At 45.8% G+C, this 20,032-nt stretch overlaps 1 protein-coding gene and 1 pseudogene across 1 annotated transcript in view; one reads left to right on the top strand and one right to left on the bottom strand.

Moving 5' to 3' along the window:
* LOC121541369 (NLR family CARD domain-containing protein 3) overlaps positions 1–4,038 on the top strand; it is a 32,309-nt gene extending 28,271 nt beyond the window's left edge. Inside the window, exon 7 of the mRNA XM_041850348.1 lies at positions 3,073–4,038. Coding sequence (XP_041706282.1) covers positions 3,073–3,614 — 542 coding nt within the window. The 3' untranslated portion in view covers positions 3,615–4,038. The remainder of the gene's footprint in view (positions 1–3,072) is intronic.
* Positions 4,039–14,439: 10,401 nt separating this feature from the next.
* LOC121542056 overlaps positions 14,440–20,032 on the bottom strand; it is a 205,191-nt pseudogene continuing 199,598 nt past the window's right edge.

Here is a 20,032-nt window from a genome sequence, read left to right as displayed (position 1 = left end):
CCTGGTACTCAGGGCTCTATTTCCCTCTAACCATCAGGTCCTAATGGCCTGGTACTCAGGGCTCTATTGTCCCTCTAACCATCAGGTCCTAATGGCCTGGTACTCAGGGCTCTATTGTCCCTCTAACCATCAGGTCCTAATGACCTGGTACTCAGGGCTCTATTGTCCCTCTAACCATCAGGTCCTAATGGCCTGGTACTCAGGGCTCTATTGTCCCTCTAACCATCAGGTCCTAATGACCTGGTACTCAGGGCTCTATTTCCCTCTAACCATCAGGTCCTAATGGCCTGGTACTCAGGGCTCTATTGTCCCTCTAACCATCAGGTCCTAATGGCCTGGTACTCAGGGCTCTATTGTCCCTCTAACCATCAGGTCCTAATGGTCTGGTACTCAGGGCTCTATTGTCCCTCTAACCATCAGGTCCTAATGGCCTGGTACTCAGGGCTCTATTGTCCCTCTAACCATCAGGTCCTAATGGCCTGGTACTCAGGGCTCTATTGTCCCTCTAACCATCAGGTCCTAATGGCCTGGTACTCAGGGCTCTATTGTCCCTCTAACCACTCTGACATCAATGCAAATGCTATCGAAAACAGTATCCTGCTTTTAAAACTCACCTCACTTTGATGACAGGTTGAAACTTAGTGGAAAACATGGTCCTTGTGGATGTTGTTTCAAAGCTTAACACAACGAAATGTACAGCGCTTTTCTAAGGTGATGATTACTTCAAAACTCCCATAGGCATATTAGAGCTTATGCATAGGCCTCTAAATGAGCCCAAGGCCGAAAAAATACCTGAATAAAAATTATGATTGTGCCGTTACACAATACATAGCCTACCACATATTACGCATGGCAGAAAAACATAAAACAAAAACGATTTAAGATCAGTTAAATATCTTATATATATCTTATATATATTTAAATATTTAAATATCTTTGGCACATAATTGCTCTAGCCTATACTCCAAAATTAAACAAATTCTAGTAATTGTCTTTGAGTGTGGACTGTATTATTATGCATACTGGATGGATTGGTTACTTTAACTACTCTCCAAAATGTCTATCGACGAGTCGGGGAGAGAACGTGTAGCCTGCCCTAGGCGATGCTGTTGGTTCATTGATTGTGCAGGGCGATTTTTGAATAACCTCATAATAGAGACTTTTTAATATTTTCATAATTAAATTGGGTAACACAATACCTTTAGCTATACAGAATTATTCACCACCTTGCACTTCCATCTCCTCCTCGCTCTCCTTCATTCCTTTCTCCAGCGTGCAGAAGGGGCTGTCAACAGTTTTAATGAAATATGTTTAGTTGCGAAAACATGTTACTATCGACGTTCCCGAACAGATTTCACTTGGTGTCCCAAATTAAGCACTGAATAGCTGTAGGAACAGGGTTGGAGAGCCCATGGCATGAAGAGTTTGGGTTAGAATATTTCCTGTCGGGCAGCGAGAGCATGCTCCTCAAACAGTGGTTGATGTGTGGAGTGAAATAAGTGTTCTTATATTTATTTATCCGCTATAAAACCGAAGTAGAAAAACAAAACGGACCGGTGGGAAAGCGAGCTGTTTCCATTCGCTATTCGAGTGCGTACAGATGACATGTCTTTTTTTTCCCCTGCCCCTGTTCCTGCCCATTTGATAATGGACCATTCTAAATCTAAACTAATTTGACATATTACTAAAGACAAGATTAAATTGAGAATAATCTGATGAAAATATGATCACTTGATGAGAGAACAGCTGTGCGGCCTGAGGTCAGCAACAGAGGGCACGCTTTTTGTTGCTATTTTCTCAAATCATCAAAAGCCTATAGTCGCATCATGCAGCCCATATATGTTTTAATTTCTAAGACATTCTAAGGTTTTGTATCATTTATCAACTAAAGTTGCCAAAGAACTCTACATCTGCCATATATATATGACCTGTTTCAAATGATCACTTTTACGCTAACATAGCCACTTCATATGAGCACCAGCTCCAGAATGGGAAAAATATCCTTTCTATTTTATTCGGGTAAATACAATTATATTCTTCTTACTATAAAATCATATAATATAAAAAATAATGGCACAGGACTTACAGTATAGGCCTATCTCTAGGGGCGGCAGGTAGCTTAGTGATTAAGAGCGTTGTGCCAGTAACCGAAATGTCGCTGGTTCTAATCTCCAAGCCAACTAGGTAAAAAATCTATCGATGTGCCCTTGAGCAAGGCACCTAACCCTAATTGCTCCTGTAAGTCGCTCTGGATAAGAGCGTCTGCTAAATGACTAAAATGTAAATGTATCTTGTCTGCTAAATGAACAAGCCTACAGCCTATGGCATGGAGCACAGCCGGATAACATACAGTAGGCCAACTCCATATTCTGTTCTTCTGAAATACATTTTCTTCATATCATAAATGTTTCTTTAGACCTGCCTAAAATAAATAATGGACTTATTGTGATGGTGTATATTCAATTGATTTATTGACATCAGCGGCTTGTGTGTCTGGGGGGCCTGGAGATATGTCAATTGACGGTCAATTACCGTGAGACCGGCAGTCTTTTTTGCATGACAATAACCAACAAAATGACATCACAGCCCTAGCTACAGCTCGACATAGACCGACAAAAACAGCGATATGGCCCTCAGTGATATTTTCTGTCGACTTTTATTAACTAGATTGATAGCCAGAACAACAATGACTAGCTGACTACGGATTCTGATTTGTCCGAATACTCCGGCCCACCGTTAGTATCTAGAACTCACCCTGTAATGTTTAGTTTTTAGTTGATTTGTGTATTCGGAAAAATTGGCTTGAGATAATCTCACTGTGTCCATGTTGCTTGACACGGGCGTTTACAAAGAACCGCCAGTCAAGGTGAGCAACCCCGCCCACTCAGTCTGTCTTTCCAGACTTCCTGGTAGTTTGACATGACAGGGAAAAAGTACTTTTTAAATATTATGGCTGATGTTTTAGTCACTCAAAAGTCTGGGATTCAGAATTACTTGTTCGGACCTTTTAACATAGCTCTCCCAGATTTGAGGTGAAATTGAATTGATAATTTTTTTTGTTTTTCCTGTCAGATGCCTGTGAATTGACACTGGATCCAAACACAGCATTCAAAAACCTCTCTCTGTCTGAGGAGAACAGAAAGGTGACACGGGTGGAAGAGGAGCAGACGTATCCTGACCACCCAGATAGATTTGAGAGCTGGGATCAGCTGCTGTGTAGAGAGGGTCTGACTGGACGCTGTTACTGGGAGGTGGAGTGGACGGGGCACGAGGTCCATGTTGGTGTAACATACAGCGGAATAGGAAGGGAAGGAAGGGGTCATGACTGTGGGCTCGGATACAACAACAAGTCCTGGACTCTTAGTTGTAATAATGATATTTACACTGCCAGGTACAATAAGAAGCCCATAACCGTACCTGACCACGCCTTCCGCTCCCACAGAGTAGGAGTGTATCTGGACTGGCCGGCCGGCACTCTGTCCTTCTACAGCGTTTCCTCTGACACAATGACCCACCTGCACACATTCCACTCCACATTCACTGAGCCCCTCTATCCGGCGTTTAGGATCTGGTACTGTGGCGCCTCTCTGTCCCTGTGTCAGGTATGTGAATAAAAATAAAGCGCAGTATTTAAATGACAAATTAACTGTATGTTTGACAACCCAAACCGAATCTTGCGGGAGCTCTGGCCTCCGGCCAGTAACATTTTGAATGTTTCCATCTGTCACAAGTTGAATTGAACTGTAATGCACTTTAAAAGCTTAGATGTAGTTTGCGTGTATCCGTTGTGCACTTATCAGGAGTATATGTATTAGTTATTAAAGTATCGAACTGTCATCACTTTGTATCAGTATTTTGAGTTCAGTTATATGCTGCACTGTAGGAGTATGTAAAAATTGTTGTCCTGGGATTTGACATTTTGAGTTCTAGATATTTAAGTTATTTAAAAGAGCCTTGTTTTGTAGTGCAAACTTTGATGATGCAACAACAATTTTGTGTGTGAAGATTCTGACATTAAACCTGAGTTTTATTCTTGGATTGCTGATTCGCTCATTCCTGCCTGCCTGCACAGCAAAGTCAATTAATTAATTTAGCTGTGGATTTAAAATACAATGAATGTTATGTGTTGTATCAATGTAAAACTACACCACAAAGGAAGATTCCTTAAAAAAAGAAAAACACATTCACTCAATCAGCGAGAAAGAGAGATGCAGGAGGGGTTGGGGAGTAATGTAGTGATGTTTGCGAGTGAATTCGTTTTTCCATTGAACATGTACAGTACATTTACATTCCATTGAATTGTTTTTTGATTTTATATGCCAAAGAAAATGAAAGCGTGTTTTGGTTCGTTTCCTATCTAATAAACAAACAAGTCATTTTCTGGTTCCAGGTTAATCCTTTTTTACTCAGAAAAGTAACTGTCAAAATGTACTCAGACCCCACAGGGTATAGGACCGACCACATGTTTTGTTCCACTAGGACCGACCACATGTTTTGTTCCACTAGGACCGACCACATGTTTTGTTCCACTAGTGCTTATGCTTGATGATGCGCCCATAGAAACACAGTCATCTGGAAAGTGAAACTGCACATTACCTGACGTAGTAGCTGGCACGCATTCCATCGAACTAAGGTAGGGTTTAAAACCCCTTTTAATGTTAAAACCATCAATGTTTGTTACTGTAGAACTGTGCACTCCAGGGGTGTGTCTTAAATAGGCTCTAGGGGGTGTGTCTTAAATAGGCTCTAGGGGTGTGTCTTATATAGGCTCTAGGGGTGTGTCTTAAATAGGTGCTAGGGGTGTGTCTTAAATATACTCTAGGGGTGTGTCTTAAATAGGCTCTAGGGGTGTGTCTTAAATAGGTGCTAGGGGTGTGTCTTAAATATACTCTAGGGGTGTGTCTTAAATAGGCTCTAGGGGTGTGTCTTAAATAGGTGCTAGGGGTGTGTCTTAAATATACTCTAGGGATGTGTCTTATATACTCTAGGGGTGTGTCTTATATAGACTAGGGGTGTGTCTTATATAGACTCTAGGGGTGTGTCTTAAATAGGCTCTAGGGGTGTGTCTTATATACTCTAGGGGTGTGTCTTATATAGACTAGGGGTGTGTCTTAAATAGGCTCTAGGGGTGTGTCTTATATACTCTAGGGGTGTGTCTTATATAGACTAGGGGTGTGTCTTATATCGACTCTAGAGGTGTGTCTTATATAGACTCTAGGGGTGTGTCTTATATAGACTCCAGGGGTGTGTCTTAAATAGGCTCTAGGGGTGTACCTTAAATAGGCTCTAGGGGTGTGTCTTAAATAGGTGCTAGGGGTGTGTCTTATATACTCTAGGGGTGTGTCTTATATAGACTGTGCACTCTAGGGGTGTGTCTTATGTACAGTACTTTAGTTTACGTGACAACATAAAAAACTTTACTGTGAATATCTTGCTGACTCGACGATGATATTGAACCTTACAGAGATAACATACACACTACACACACATGGATTTAGTGTTATAGATATGTGGTAGTAGAGTAGAGGCCTGAGGACACACTTAATATGTTGTGAAATCTGTTATGAATGTATTGTAATGTTTTTAAAATGTATAACTGCCTTCATTTTGCTGGACAGCAGGAAGAGTAGCTGCTGCCTTGGCAATGGGGATCCATAATAAATATAAATGCAAAATACAGCGATGATTTTGCCTAATCACTTCGGCCAGTGGCTCATCGTGTGGTTGCGAGGAAGCCGACAGCATGCTAGGTAGTGTAAACCCTGGATAATAATAAATAATATGCCATTTAGCAGACGCTTTTATCCAAAGCGACTTACAGTCATGCGTGCATACATTTTTGTGTATGGGTGGTCCCGGGGATCGAACCCACTACCTTGGCGTTACAGGCGCCGTGCTCTACCAGCTGAGCTACAGAGGACCACAGATGACTGACAGGGGGCGCTGTGTTAAAGCCATCTTGGAAACTATAGAAATGCATTTATTAAACGTCTACATTTGTTTTTGACACGTTTATTCTACACATTAATGCACACTTTCAAATTATATTATGTGAGCTAAACATAAAAATACATTATTAAAAAAAATATATATAAAAACTTTATCCTTAAAGTATCATTTTTTTTACAGACTACTAATGTTACTGTTACCAAGCCGCTTACCGATTGCAGATTCAGTCTTCCCAGCCTGGTGCAGGTCTACAATTTTGTTTCTGGTGTCCTTTGACAGCTCTTTGGTCTTGGCCATAGTGGAGTTTGGAGTGTGACTGTTTGAGGTTGTGGACAGGTGTCTTTTATACTGATAACAAGTTCAAACAGGTGCCATTAATACAGGTAACGAGTGGAGGACAGAGGAGCCTCTTAAAGAAGAAGTTACAGGTCTGTGAGAGCCAGAAATCTTGCTTGTTTGTAGGTGACCAAATACTTATTTTCCACCATAATTTGCAAATAAATTCATTAAAAATCCTTCAATGTGATTTTCTGGATTTTTTTTCTCAATTTGTCTGTCATAGTTGACGTGTACCTATGATGAAAATTACAGGCCTCTCTCATCTTTTTTAAGTGGGAGAACTTGCACAATTGGTGGCTGACTAAATACTTTTTTTCCCCACTGTATGAGATGAGTAATGCAAGATATGTAAACATTATTAAAGTGGCTATTGTTCCATTTCTTAAAGTGGCCAGTGATTTCTAGTCTATGTCTATAGGCAGCAGCCTCTAAAGTGAAGGCTGTTTAACAGTCTGATGGCCTTGAGATAGAAGCTGTTTTTCATTCTCTCGGTCCCAGCTTTGATGCACCTGTACTGACCTCGCCTTCTGGATGATAGCGGGGTGAACAGGCAGTGGCTCGGGTGGTTGATGTCCTTGATTATCTTTTTGGCCTTCCTGTGACATTGAGTTCTGTAGGTGTCCTGGAGGGCGGTAATGACAGCACCACCCTCTGGAGAGCCTTGGGGTTGCGGGCGGTGCAGTTGCCGTATCAGGCGGTGATACAGCCCGACAGGATACTCTCAATTGTGCATCTGTAAAAGTTTGGGATGGTTTTAGGTGCCAAGCCAAATTTCTTTAGACTCCTGAGGTTGAAGAGGCTCTGTTGCGCCTTCTTCACCACACTGTCTGTGTGGGTGGACCATTTCAGATTGTCAGGGATGTGTACGCCAAGGAACTTGAAGCTTTTCACCTTCTCCACTGCGGTCCCGTCGATGTGGATAGGGGGGTGCACCCTCTGCTGTTTCCTGAAGTCCATGATCATCTCCTTTGTTTTGTTGACGTTGAGTGAGAGGTTATTTTCCTGGCGTCACACTCCCAATGCCCTCACCTCCTCCCTGTAGGAGGTCTCGTCATTGTTGGTAATCAAGCCTACTACTGTTGTGTCGTCTGCAAACTTGATGATTGAGTTGGAGGCGTGCTTGGCCACGCAGTCATGGGTGAACAGGGAGTACAGGAGTGGGCTGAGCACGCACCCTTGTGGGGCCCCAGTGTTGAGGATCAGCGAAGTGGTGGTGTTGTTTTCTACCTTCACAACCTGGGGGCGGCCCGTCAGGAAGTCAAGGAACCAGATGCACAGGGCGGGGTTCAGACCCAGGGCCCAGAGCTTAATGATGAGCTTGGAGGGTACTATGGTGTTGAATGCTGAGCAATAGTCAATGAACAGCATTCTTACATAGGTATTCCTCTTGTCCAGATGGGATAGGGCAGTGTGCAGTGTGATGGCGATTGTATCGTCTGTGGATCTATTGGGGCGGTAAGCAAATTGAAGTGGGTCTAGGGTGTCAGTTAAGATTGAGGTGATATGATCCTTGACTAGTCTCTCAAAGCACTTCATGATGACAGAGGTGAGTGCTACGGGGCGATAGTCATTTAGTTCAGTTACCTTCGCTTTCTTGGGTACAGGAACAATGGTGGCCATCTTGAAGCATGTTGGGACAGCAGACTGGGATAGGGAGAGATTGAATATGTCCATGAACACACCAGCCAGCTGGTCTGCGCATGCTCTGAGGACGCGGCTAGGGATGCCGTCTGGGCCGGCAGTCTTGCGAGGGTTAACACGTTTAAATGTTTTACTCACGTCGGCCACGGACGTGTACATTTAAGGGCCAGCCGTGCTGCCCTGTTCTGAGCCAATTGTATTTTTCCGAGGTCCCCCTTTGTGGCACCTGACCACACGGCTGAACAGTAGTCCAGGTGCGACAAAACTAGGGCCTGTAGGACCTGCCTTGTTGATAGTGTTGTTAAGAAGGTAGAGTAGCGCTTTATTATAGACAGACTTCTCCTCATCTTAGCTACTGTTGTATCAACATGTTTTGACCATGACAATTTACAATCCAAGGTAACTCCAAGCAGTTTAGTCACCTCAACTTGCTCAATCTCCTTATGATTTATTTCAAGATTTAGTTGAGGTTTAGGGTTTAGTGAATGATTTGTCCCAAATACAAATATTTAGGACTAACTTATTCCTTGCCACCCATTCTGAAAGCAATTGTAGCTTTTTGTTAGTCTGCTGATGAAAATGAAAGTAACTGTAGCTCGGTGTAGTAGCTGACGTGTATAGTGTTAAGTAATCCGCATATACAGTGGGGAAAAAAAGTATTTAGTCAGCCACCAATTGTGCAAGTTCTCCCACTTAAAAAGATGAGAGAGGCCTGTCATTTTCATCATAGGTACACGTCAACTATGACAGACAAATTGAGAAAAAAAATTCCAGAAAATCACATTGTAGGATTTTTTATGAATTTATTTGCAAATTATGGTGGAAAATAAGTATTTGGTCACCTACAAACAAGCAAGATTTCTGGCTCTCACAGACCTGTAACTTCTTCTTTAAGAGGCTCCTCTGTCCTCCACTCGTTACCTGTATTAATGGCACCTGTTTGAACTTGTTATCAGTATAAAAGACACCTGTCCACAACCTCAAACAGTCACACTCCAAACTCCACTATGGTCAAGACCAAAGAGCTGTCAAAGGACACCAGAAACAAAATTGTAGACCTGCACCAGGCTGGGAAGACTGAATCTGCAATAGGTAAGCAGCTTGGTTTGAAGAAATCAACTGTGGGAGCAATTATTAGGAAATGGAAGACATACAAGACCACTGATAATCTCCCTCGATCTGGGGCTCCACGCAAGATCTCACCCCGTGGGGTCAAAATGATCACAAGAACGGAGAGCAAAAATCCCAGAACCACACGGGGGGACCTAGTGAATGACCTGCAGAGAGCTGGGACCAAAGTAACAAAGCCTACCATCAGTAACACACTACGCCGCCAGGGACTCAAATCCTGCATTGCCAGACGTGTCCCCCTGCTTAAGCCAGTACATGTCCAGGCCCGTCTGAAGTTTGCTAGAGTGCATTTGGATGATCCAGAAGAGGATTGGGAGAATGTCATATGGTCAGATGAAACCAAAATAGAACTTTTTGGTAAAAACTCAACTCATCGTGTTTGGAGGACAAAGAATGCTGAGTTGCATCCAAAGAACACCATACCTACTGTGAAGCATGGGGGTGGAAACTTCATGCTTTGGGGCTGTTTTTCTGCAAAGGGACCAGGACGACTGATCCGTGTAATGGAAAGAATGAATGGGGCCATGTATCGTGAGATTTTGAGTGAAAACCTCCTTCCATCAGCAAGGGCATTGAAGATGAAACGTGGCTGGGTCTTTTAGCATGACAATGATCCCAAACACACCTCCCGGGCAACGAAGGAGTGGCTTCGTAAGAAGCATTTCAAGGTCCTGGAGTGACTTGGCCAGTCTCCAGATCTCAACCCCATAGAAAATCTTTGGAGGGAGTTGAAAGTCCGTGTTGCCCAGCGACAGCCCCAAAACATCACTGCTCTAGAGGAGATCTGCATGGAGGAATGGGCCAAAATACCAGCAACAGTGTGTGAAAACCTTGTGAAGACTTACAGAAAACGTTTGACCTGTGTCATTGCCAACAAGGGGTATATAACAAAGTATTGAGAAACTTTTGTTATTGACCAAATACTTATTTTCCACCATAATTTGCAAATAAATTCATAAAAAATCCTACAATGTTATTTTCTGGATTTTTTTTCCTCATCTTGTCTGTCATAGTTGACATGTACCTATGATGAAAATTACAGGCCTCTCTCATCTTTAAGTGGGAGAAGTTGCACAATTGGTGGCTGACTAAATACTTTTTTTCCCCACTGTATAGACACACTGGCTTTACTCAAAGACAGTGGCATGTCATTAGTAAAGAATGAAAAAGTAAGGGGCCTAGACAGCTGCCCCGGGGAATTCCTGATTCTACCTGGATTTGTGTTGGAGAGGCTTCCATTGAAGAACACCCTCTGTGTTCTGTTAGACAGGTAACTCTTTATGCACAATATAGCAGGGGGTGTAAAGCCATAACACAAATTTTTCCATCAGCAGACTATGATCGATAATGTCAAAAGCCGCGCTGAAGCTCCCACAATCTTTTTATTATACATTTCTCTCAGCCAATCATTAGTCATTTGTGAAAGTGCAGTGTTTGTTGAATGTCCTTCCCTAAAAGCGTGCTAAAAGTCTGTTGTCAATTTGTTTACAGTAAAATAAACAAAAAAAATTCAAAAAGTTTACAAAGGGTTGGTAACAGGCTTATTGGTCTGCTATTTGAGCCAGTAAAGGGGGCTTTACTATTCTTGGGTAGCAGAATTATTTTTGCTTCCCTCCAGGCCTGAGGGCACACACTTTCTAGTAGGCTTAGATTGAAGATATGGCAAATAGGAGTGGCAAAATCGTCCGCTATTGTCCTCAGTCATTTTCATTCCAAGTTGTCAGATACCGGTGGCTTGTCTTTGTTGATAGACAACAATAATTGTTTCACCTTTTCCACAATCACTTTACGGAATTAAATATTAGAATACTTGTCTTTCATAATTTGATCAGTTATGCTTGGATGTGTAGTGTCAGCGTTTGTTGTTGGCATGTTATGCTTAAGTTTGCTAATCTTGCCAATGAAAAAATCTATAAAGTAATTGGCAATATCAGTTGGTTTTGTGATGAATGATCCATCTGATTCAATGAATGATGGAGCTGAGTTTGCCTTTTTCCCCAAAATTTAATTTAAGGTGCTCCAAAGGAAAAAGGATGTTTGCAGCCAATACTGGATACATTTTGAACAGCTCTGAATTTAGGTTATCAGGACCTGAAGCTTTTCCATTCTTGATTACAGTGATGTTCTCTCTAGTTGGTGGGTCAGTGTTGGTGTCAAGATCTTCTGGAGCAGCTTCTGGTGTGGTAATTGGATCCGCAGGAAAGATCCTCTCTGAAGTGTTCTGTCCATCTTGCCTCCTGTTCCTTTTCTGTAGTCAGACGATTGCCTTGCTCGTCTTTGATTAAGGTGTTTGCCTTGAATCTTTTGCCACAGATTAGGTTAGTGATTTTGTAGACTGTTCCTTGATAGATGATTTTCCAGGTAGGCCCTTTTGTCCCTTCTCCTTTTGACTTGTGGATAAATCTTTCTGTACTGTTCCTCACATTTTGTTTCAGCCTTGTGATTTGTTGTGCATTTTGCAAATGCAAATCAATTTATAAAATTTTTGACATGCGTTTTTCTGGATTTTTTGTTGTTATTCTGTCTCTCACTGTTCAAATAAACCTACCATTAAAATTATAGACTGATCATGTCTTTGTCAGTGGGCAAACAAAATCAGCAGGGGATCAAATACTTTTTCCCCCTCACTGTACACGAAGGGCAAGTGTCAGTAACATGCATGTCAATCTCTCCTGGCTCAAAGTTGAGGAGAGATTGATTGCATCGCTGTTGGTCTTTGTGTGAGGTGTTGATGGGTTGAAGATACCGAACTGTCTGTTCAAGCAGTTCGGACACTCATCAGTACAATAATAATAATATAATAATAAACTGTACAACACAAGACATGCAACCAGAGGTCTCTTCACTGTCCCCAGGTCCAGAACAGAGGCTGGGAAACGCAGTATTTAATAGAGCCATGACTACATGGAACTCTCTGCCACCCTAGGTAACTCAAGCTAGCAATAAAAACCGATTCAAAAACCAGATAAAATAACATCTTACGGCACGACGGGGACTGTGAAGAGACACACACATTTTATGTATATCGTATTGCAATTTGCACTGTATTATGTATTAGATCTAGATATTGTGTGTATATACTGACATGTAAGCTATGTGTGACGTTTTAAATGTATGTAGTTCAGTCGTTGACTAATAATGTTCTGTACTATGTATTATGTAATGTTTCATGTGGACCCCAGGAAGAGTAGCTGACGCTTTTACAGCAGCTAATGGGGATCCATAATAAATACTAAAACACTAAATCTCTCCACATCCGTGTTTCCCCATTGCTCTTTCACAGCTGGTGTTGTCGGAGCCAACCTTTGCATTAATGATGAGGAGCAGGTCCTGGGCAGGTTTCTTCATCCTTGGTATCGTTTGTGCACTCTTAGAAAAATATAGTTCAAAAAGGGTTCTTCAGCTGTCCCCATAGGAGAACCCTTTTTGGTCCCAGGTAGAACCAAAAACCCAGCCAAACTGAGAAATCGGGGGAGAAGGGCCTTGGTCAGGGATGTGACCAAGAACCCGATGGTCACTGACAGAGCTCCAGAGTTCTTCTGTGGAGATGGGAGAACCTTCCAGAAGGAGAACCATCTCTGCAGCACTCCACCAATCAGGCCTTTATGGTAGAGCGGCCAGACGGAAGCCACTCCTCAGTAAAAGGCACGACAGCCCTCTTGGAGTTTGCCAAAAGGCACCCAAAGGAATCTCAGACCATGAGAAACAAGATTCTCTAGTCTGATGAAACCAAGATTGAACTCTTTGGCCGGAATGCCAAGCGTGACGTCTGGAGGAAACCTGGCACCATCCCTATGGTGAAGCATGGTGGTGGCAGCATCATTGCTGTGTGGATGTTTTTCAGCGGCAGGGACTGGGAGACTAGTCAGGATTGAGGGAAAGATGAACGGAGCAAAGTATAGAGAGATCCTTGATGAAAACCTGCTCCAGAGTGCTCAGGACCTCAGACTGGGGCGAAGGTTCACCTTCCAACAGGACAACGACCTAAGCACACAGCCAAGACAACGCAGGAGTGCCTTTGGGACAAGTCTCTGAATGTCCTTGAGTGGCCCAGCCAGAGCCCAGACTTGAACCCGATAGAACATCTCTGGAGAGACCTGAAAATACCTGTGCAGCAACGCTCCCCATCCAACCTGACAGAGCTTGAGAGGATCTGCAGAGAAGAATGGAAGAAACTTCCCAAATACAGGTGTGCCAAGCTTGTAGCGTCATACCCAAGAAGACTTGAGGCTGTAATCACTGCCAAAGGTGCTACCCTTTACTCAGTACTTTGTTGAAACACCTTTGGCAGCAATTACAGCCTCGTGTCTTCTTGGGTATGACGCTACAAGCTTGGCACACCTGTATTTGGGGAGTTTCTCCCATTCTTCTCTGCAGATCCTCTCAAGCTCTGTCAGGTTGAATGGGGAGCTGGTAGAGAGAATGCCAAGATTGTGCAATACTATCATCAAGGCAAAGGGTGGCTATTTGAATAATCTCAAATATAAAATATATTTTGATTTGTTTAAGACTTCCCTGGTTAAAACATGATTCCATTTGTGCTATTTCATAGTTTTGATGTCTTCACTATTATTCTACAATATAGAAAATAGTACAAATAAAGAAAAACCCTTGAATGAGTAGGTGTTCTAAAACTTTTGACCGGTAGTGTAATGTTAAAAATATATCACATTACACATTTAGAAAATGACAGAATGCATTTGAAACTTCACACACAGTAACACTTTTTTTTATGACTGAATACAATTATTTTATTGATAGGTGTGGGAACAAAGGTGGTTGTGGTTGTGCTTTGATAAGCACCAAAGTCGGCATTAACGACAAGTAATAAAATTACGACGGCACTTCTAAAAAAAAAAAACACATTTCACACCACAAGCTGAATTTGTAAGATAACTTTTCTTTCATTTTGATTGCGGCACACGTGAAAATGTCGCCCTGACTCACTCACGGATTGACGTTTCAGCTTTGTCTTAAACGAAGCGTTAGGACTTCGACTAGCCACGTGCGACATTGCACAGTTACAAGCCTGCTAGAGTTAGCGTCAGGCGGAGGAGCAATATCCACCGTCGTAGTACGGATGAAACCACGAAAGCTGGTTAGCTTTAGAAAAATCCTGAGTAGATCTAGCTTGCTTTGTAGTATACCTCAGTTCTGATATTAAATCACCAGTTTAAATCAATAGTGTACTTCACGGTACCCTTCACCTGTTCTGATATTAATCACCAGTTTAAATGAATAGTGTATTTCACGGTACTCTTCACCTGTTCTGATAATATCACCAGTTTAAATCAAGAGTGTACTTCACGGTACCCTTCATCTGTTCTGATATTATCACCAGTATTGAAGCGTGAAAAGGAATCACAAAGAGAGAATGAGTGTCCTTATTAATTTTATTTATCCATCTGACATCACAGTATAAGTTGTATTTTATTTTAAGTTCCCAATCTGAATGTCTAAAAAGTACATTATGGCAGACATTCACAACTCAGTAACAGATGATTACCCTTAACACTGTTCGGCAATGTCATCTGTTTTGTAACCTGCGTTTCTGTGTCCTCCTACAGACAATAAAGGGTCCAAATAACACCCTATTCCCTATATAGTGCTCTACATTGACCAGAGCCCTATTAGAAGGGTGCCATTGAGACAGAGCCCTAGTCTTTCTACTGCACACACAGTGTTCTGGGGTTGGTAGATCAAACACACATTTTAAAAAGGCACTTATTATTAACCAAGGCATGGAAGCCTGTAACAATCAATCTGATTAACACCGTGTCCCGTTCCTTCACTTATAAGACTGAAGTCCCCTTGTGTATGTATCAAATTAATATCAGAAATGTACTGAAATATGACTAAAAATGGCCTTGAATATGTCCCCTTTCTGTAGGTGTAAGACAAGGTTTTTTAGACTGTAGTAACTGATGAAAAGTCAGCCGGTACCACTGCAAAACTACTCCGTTCTAGACCAGTTGGGGCTACGGCTGAACATGCAACACAATGTTTTAGCGTGTGTGTGTGTGTGCGTGCGTGCGTGCGTGCGTGGCGTGCGTGCGTGCGTGCGTGCGTGCGTGTGTGCGCGTGCGTGTTTATGTGTGTGTGATACAGATCAGTGTTTAAATGGTGGGTGCAGTAGGTACGGGAGTCTTTCCGATCGACTGGGATACATCCTCTCCCCTCTGGTGGCATCATCGTTTACAGGAAAGAAGAGCGGGTTATTGTGGGGCACATCCAACATCCAGCCACCAGGAGACCTCAGCCCACTTCCTTAGTAGTAACCCCAAGCCCACTTCCTTAGTAACAGTAATCTAGCTCCTCATTGGCCAGAACCAGCGCTGTCCGGCAGGGAATGTAGACCTGGGAGAGAGAGAGTGAGAGAGAGAGAGAGAGAGAGAGAGAGAGAGAGAGGGGGAGAGAGAGAGAGACTGTTGATCACTAATCCAAGATTCCACAGTGTGTGTGTGTGTGTGTGTGTGTGTGTGTGTGTGTGTGTGTGTGTGTGTGTGTGTGTGTGTGTGTGTGTGTGTGTCCCGTTCCTGGGGATCACCAGAGGCTAAAGGCCTAGCTACTCCAGAGGCCTGACAAATAGCAGCCATTAAACAACCAATTCACTCACGCACGCACACACACACGCGCACACACACACGCGCACACACACACGCACGCACACACACACACACACACACACACACACACACACACACACACACACACACACACACACACACACACACACACACACACACACACACGCGCACACACGCACGCACACACACACACACGCACACACACACACACGCACACACACGCACACACACACACACACACACGCACACAATTGCATGCAGGGAAGGGGAATAGCCCACTGTCTGGGACTGAACACCTCCCTCTACAACTGGGACTGAACACCTCCCTCTCCAACTGGGACTGAACACCTCCCTCTACAACTGGGACTGAACACTTCCCTCTCCAACTGGGACTAGACCTCCTCATCCCCCTCTCCAAATCACCACCCTCCCCCTCCCTTCTTTCTCCTCATCCCCTGTTCTCTACTCTCTTATCCACATCCCTCACCCCTCACCTTTCACCCCTCCCCTTTCACCCCTCTCTCTAGTCAAAGATAAAAGCCAGATCAAACTAAGTGTTAAAAAATAAAATCTGTCACTTTCTATCTTAATCAGAGTTTTATCTAACTTCTCTTTCTCTCTCATTCTACGTTTTTCTCAAATCTTCACATTCTCTTTAGTACATGTCCCTTTCAAACTCCTACATTTCTTCCATCTTTTGCTTTCTTTCCCTTCCTCCATCATGTTCCTGCCAAACATCTCATCTCTTCACTGGGAGCCTGTAAATGCATCAGCCTGTGTCTGTTCCTCAGGGTTTAGGGTTTAGGGTTTAAGGTTTAGGGTTAGCTAAACGCTCTAAAGGTTTCCCGGACACTGGTTAATAATCTCCATTCAAAATGCTTTTTAGTCCAGCACTATGTCTAACCTGTGTCTGGTAAAGCGTCTCTAAGGGGTTAGGATTAGCTAAAACCACCCCTAAGGGTTTAGAGACTACTGTCCTCTAACCCAACATGATTCAACCTCTACAGAACTACACAGAGATACTTTTCACAACCTAAATGAAAGTTGATCCTTTACGCCTGCCAGGGAAGGAGGGAGGGAGGGAAGGAGGGAGGGAGGGAGGGAAGGAGGGAGAGATTAAAATGATAAAGGAGAGGAGAGCGCTAACCCCCAACCCCCAACCCCAACCCCTAACCCCAACCCTAACCCCTAACCTCATCATGATTTAGTAAGACTGCTGGAATGATGCCGTTGGCAAGGCACACCTGTGTCTCTCTGTCTGTCTGCCTGCCTGCCACACACACACACACGAGCCATCAAACAGGCAAAGCGTCAATAGAGGACTAACTCTAGAGGAGGGTACGGTGGAGTGAGTACGGTGGAGTGAGTACAGTGCAGTGGAGTGAGTACAGTGGAGTGAGTACGGTGGAGTGAGTACAGTGGAGTGAGTACAGTGGAGTGAGTACAGTGGAGTGAGTGCAGTGGAGTGAGTACGGTGGAGTGAGTACAGTGGAGTGAGTACGGTGGAGTGAGTACAGTGAGTACAGTGGAGTGAGTACGGTGGAGTGAGTACAGTGGAGTGAGTACAGTGGAGTGAGTACAGTGCAGTGAGTACAGTGGAGTGAGTACGGTGGAGTGAGTACGGTGGAGTGAGTACAGTGGAGTGAGTACGGTGGAGTGAGTACGGTGGAGTGAGTACGGTGGAGTGAGTACAGTGGAGTGAGTACGGTGGAGTGAGTACAGTGGAGTGAGTACGGTGGAGTGAGTACAGTGGAGTGAGTACAGTGGAGTGAGTACAGTGGAGTGAGTACAGTGGAGTGAGTACAGTGCAGTGAGTACAGTGGAGTGAGTACAGTGGAGTGAGTACAGTGGAGTGAGTACAGTGGAGTGAGTACAGTGGAGTGAGTACAGTGGAGTGAGTACAGTGGAGTGAGTACAGTGGAGTGAGTACGGTGGAGTGAGTACAGTGGAGTGAGTACAGTGCAGTGAGTACGGTGGAGTGAGTACAGTGGAGTGGAGTGAGTACAGTGCAGTGGAGTGAGTACAGTGGAGTGGGTACAGTGCAGTGAGTACAGTGGAGTGAGTACGGTGGAGTGAGTACAGTGGAGTGAGTACAGTGGAGTGAGTGGAGTGAGTACGGTGGAGTGAGTACGGTGGAGTGAGTACAGTGGAGTGAGTACAGTGCAGTACAGTGCAGTGGAGTGAGTACAGTGGAGTGAGTGCAGTGGAGTGAGTACAGTGGAGTGAGTGCAGTGGAGTGAGTACGGTGGAGTGAGTACAGTGGAGTGGGTACAGTGGAGTGAGTACAGTGGAGTGAGTACAGTGGAGTGAGTGCAGTGGAGTGAGTACAGTGGAGTGAGTACAGTGGAGTGAGTACAGTGGAGTGAGTACAGTGGAGTGAGTGCAGTGGAGTGAGTACAGTGGAGTGGGTACAGTGGAGTGAGTACAGTGGAGTGAGTACAGTGGAGTGAGTACAGTGCAGTACAGTGCAGTGGATAGCAGCTGTTTTACGGCTCCTGACAATTCTTTTTAATTTTTTCGCTGATCTTAACTATTTTTGTACATAATGTTTCCGCCATCGTTTCCTAAAACTGCACCTGGACATGAGAACAGCGATCACCAACCTCCATTTGGATGTTTCTACTTCAACGAGTCGGCAGCTCTACACGTTCCGCTTACTCCGGACCACGCCCTAATCACCAGGACTGAAAGAGGAAGCAAAAGAGGCGAGCCGGCACCTTGGCAACGCCGCCTCCACCCTCCGGCACCTTGGCAACGCCGCCTCCACCCTCCGGCACCTTGGCAACGCCGCCTCCCACCCTCCGGCACCTTGGCAACGCCGCCTCCCACCCTCCGGCACCTTGGCAACGCCGCCTCCCACCCTCCGGCACCTTGGCAACGCCGCCTCCCACCCTCCGGCACCTTGCAACGCCGCCTCCCACCCTCCGGCACCTTGGCAACGCCGCCTCCACCCTCCGGCACCTTGGCAACGCCGCCTCCCACCCTCCGGCACCTTGGCAACGCCGCCTCCCACCCTCCGGCACCTTGGCAACGCCGCCTCCACCCTCCGGCACCTTGGCAACGCCGCCTCCCACCCTCCGGCACCTTGGCAACGCCGCCTCCCACCCTCCGGCACCTTGGCAACGCCGCCTCCCACCCTCCGGCACCTTGGCAACGCCGCCTCCCACCCTCCGGCACCTTGGCAACGCCGCCTCCCACCCTCCGGCACCTTGGCAACGCCGCCTCCCACCCTCCGGCACCTTGGCAACGCCGCCTCCCACCCTCCGGCACCTTGGCAACGCCGCCTCCCACCCTCCGGCACCTTGGCAACGCCGCCTCCCACCCTCCGGCACCTTGGCAACGCGCCTCCCACCCTCCGGCACCTTGGCAACGCCGCCTCCCACCCTCCGGCACCTTGGCAACGCCGCCTCCACCCTCCGGCACCGTGGCAACGCCGCCTCCACCCTCCGGCACCTTGGCAACGCCGCCTCCACCCTCCGGCACCGTGGCAACGCCGCCTCCCACCCTCCGGCACCGTGGCAACGCCGCCTCCCACCCTCCGGCACCTTGGCAACGCCGCCTCCACCCTCCGGCACCTTGGCAACGCCGCCTCCACCCTCCGGCATGTATACAGTCAAAAGAGAACAAACTGGACGAGCTCCGTTCCAGACTATCCTATCAACGGGACCTGAAGAACTGTAATATACTATGTTTCTCAGAGTCATGGCTGAACAAGGACATTAATAAAATACATCTCGCCGGCTTTTCCATCGTCAAGACCGGACAGCAGCCTCGGGTAAGACTAACGGGGGAGGGGCGTCGGGTAAGACTAACGGGGGGGGGCGTCGGGTAAGACTAACGGGGAGGGGCGTCGGGTAAGACTAACGGGGAGGGGCGTCGGGTAAGACTAACGGGGAGGGGCGTCGGGTAAGACTAACGGGGGAGGGGCGTCGGGTAAGACTAACGGGGGGAGGGCGTCGGGTAAGACTAACGGGGAGGGGCGTCGGGTAAGACTAACGGGGAGGGGCGTCGGGTAAGACTAACGGGGAGGGGCGTCGGGTAAGACTAACGGGGAGGGGCGTCGGGTAAGACTAACGGGGAGGGGCGTCGGGTAAGACTAACGGGAGGGGCGTCGGGGCAAGACTAACGGGGAGGGGCGTCGGGTAAGACTAACGGGGAGGGGGCGTCGGGTAAGACTAACGGGGAGGGGCGTCGGGTAAGACTAACGGGGGAGGGGCGTCGGGTAAGACTAACGGGGGAGGGGCGTCGGGTAAGACTAACGGGGGAGGGGCGTCGGGTAAGACTAACGGGGGGGGGGCGTCGGGTAAGACTAACGGGGGAGGGGCGTCGGGTAAGACTAACGGGGGCGGGGCGTCGGGTAAGACTAACGGGGGGGGCGTCGGGTA

This window comes from Coregonus clupeaformis, unplaced genomic scaffold (genome assembly GCF_020615455.1).
Source record: "Coregonus clupeaformis isolate EN_2021a unplaced genomic scaffold, ASM2061545v1 scaf0208, whole genome shotgun sequence".
In the NCBI taxonomy this organism is placed as follows: domain Eukaryota; kingdom Metazoa; phylum Chordata; class Actinopteri; order Salmoniformes; family Salmonidae; genus Coregonus; species Coregonus clupeaformis.
This window is presented reverse-complemented; position numbering and strand designations above follow the sequence as displayed.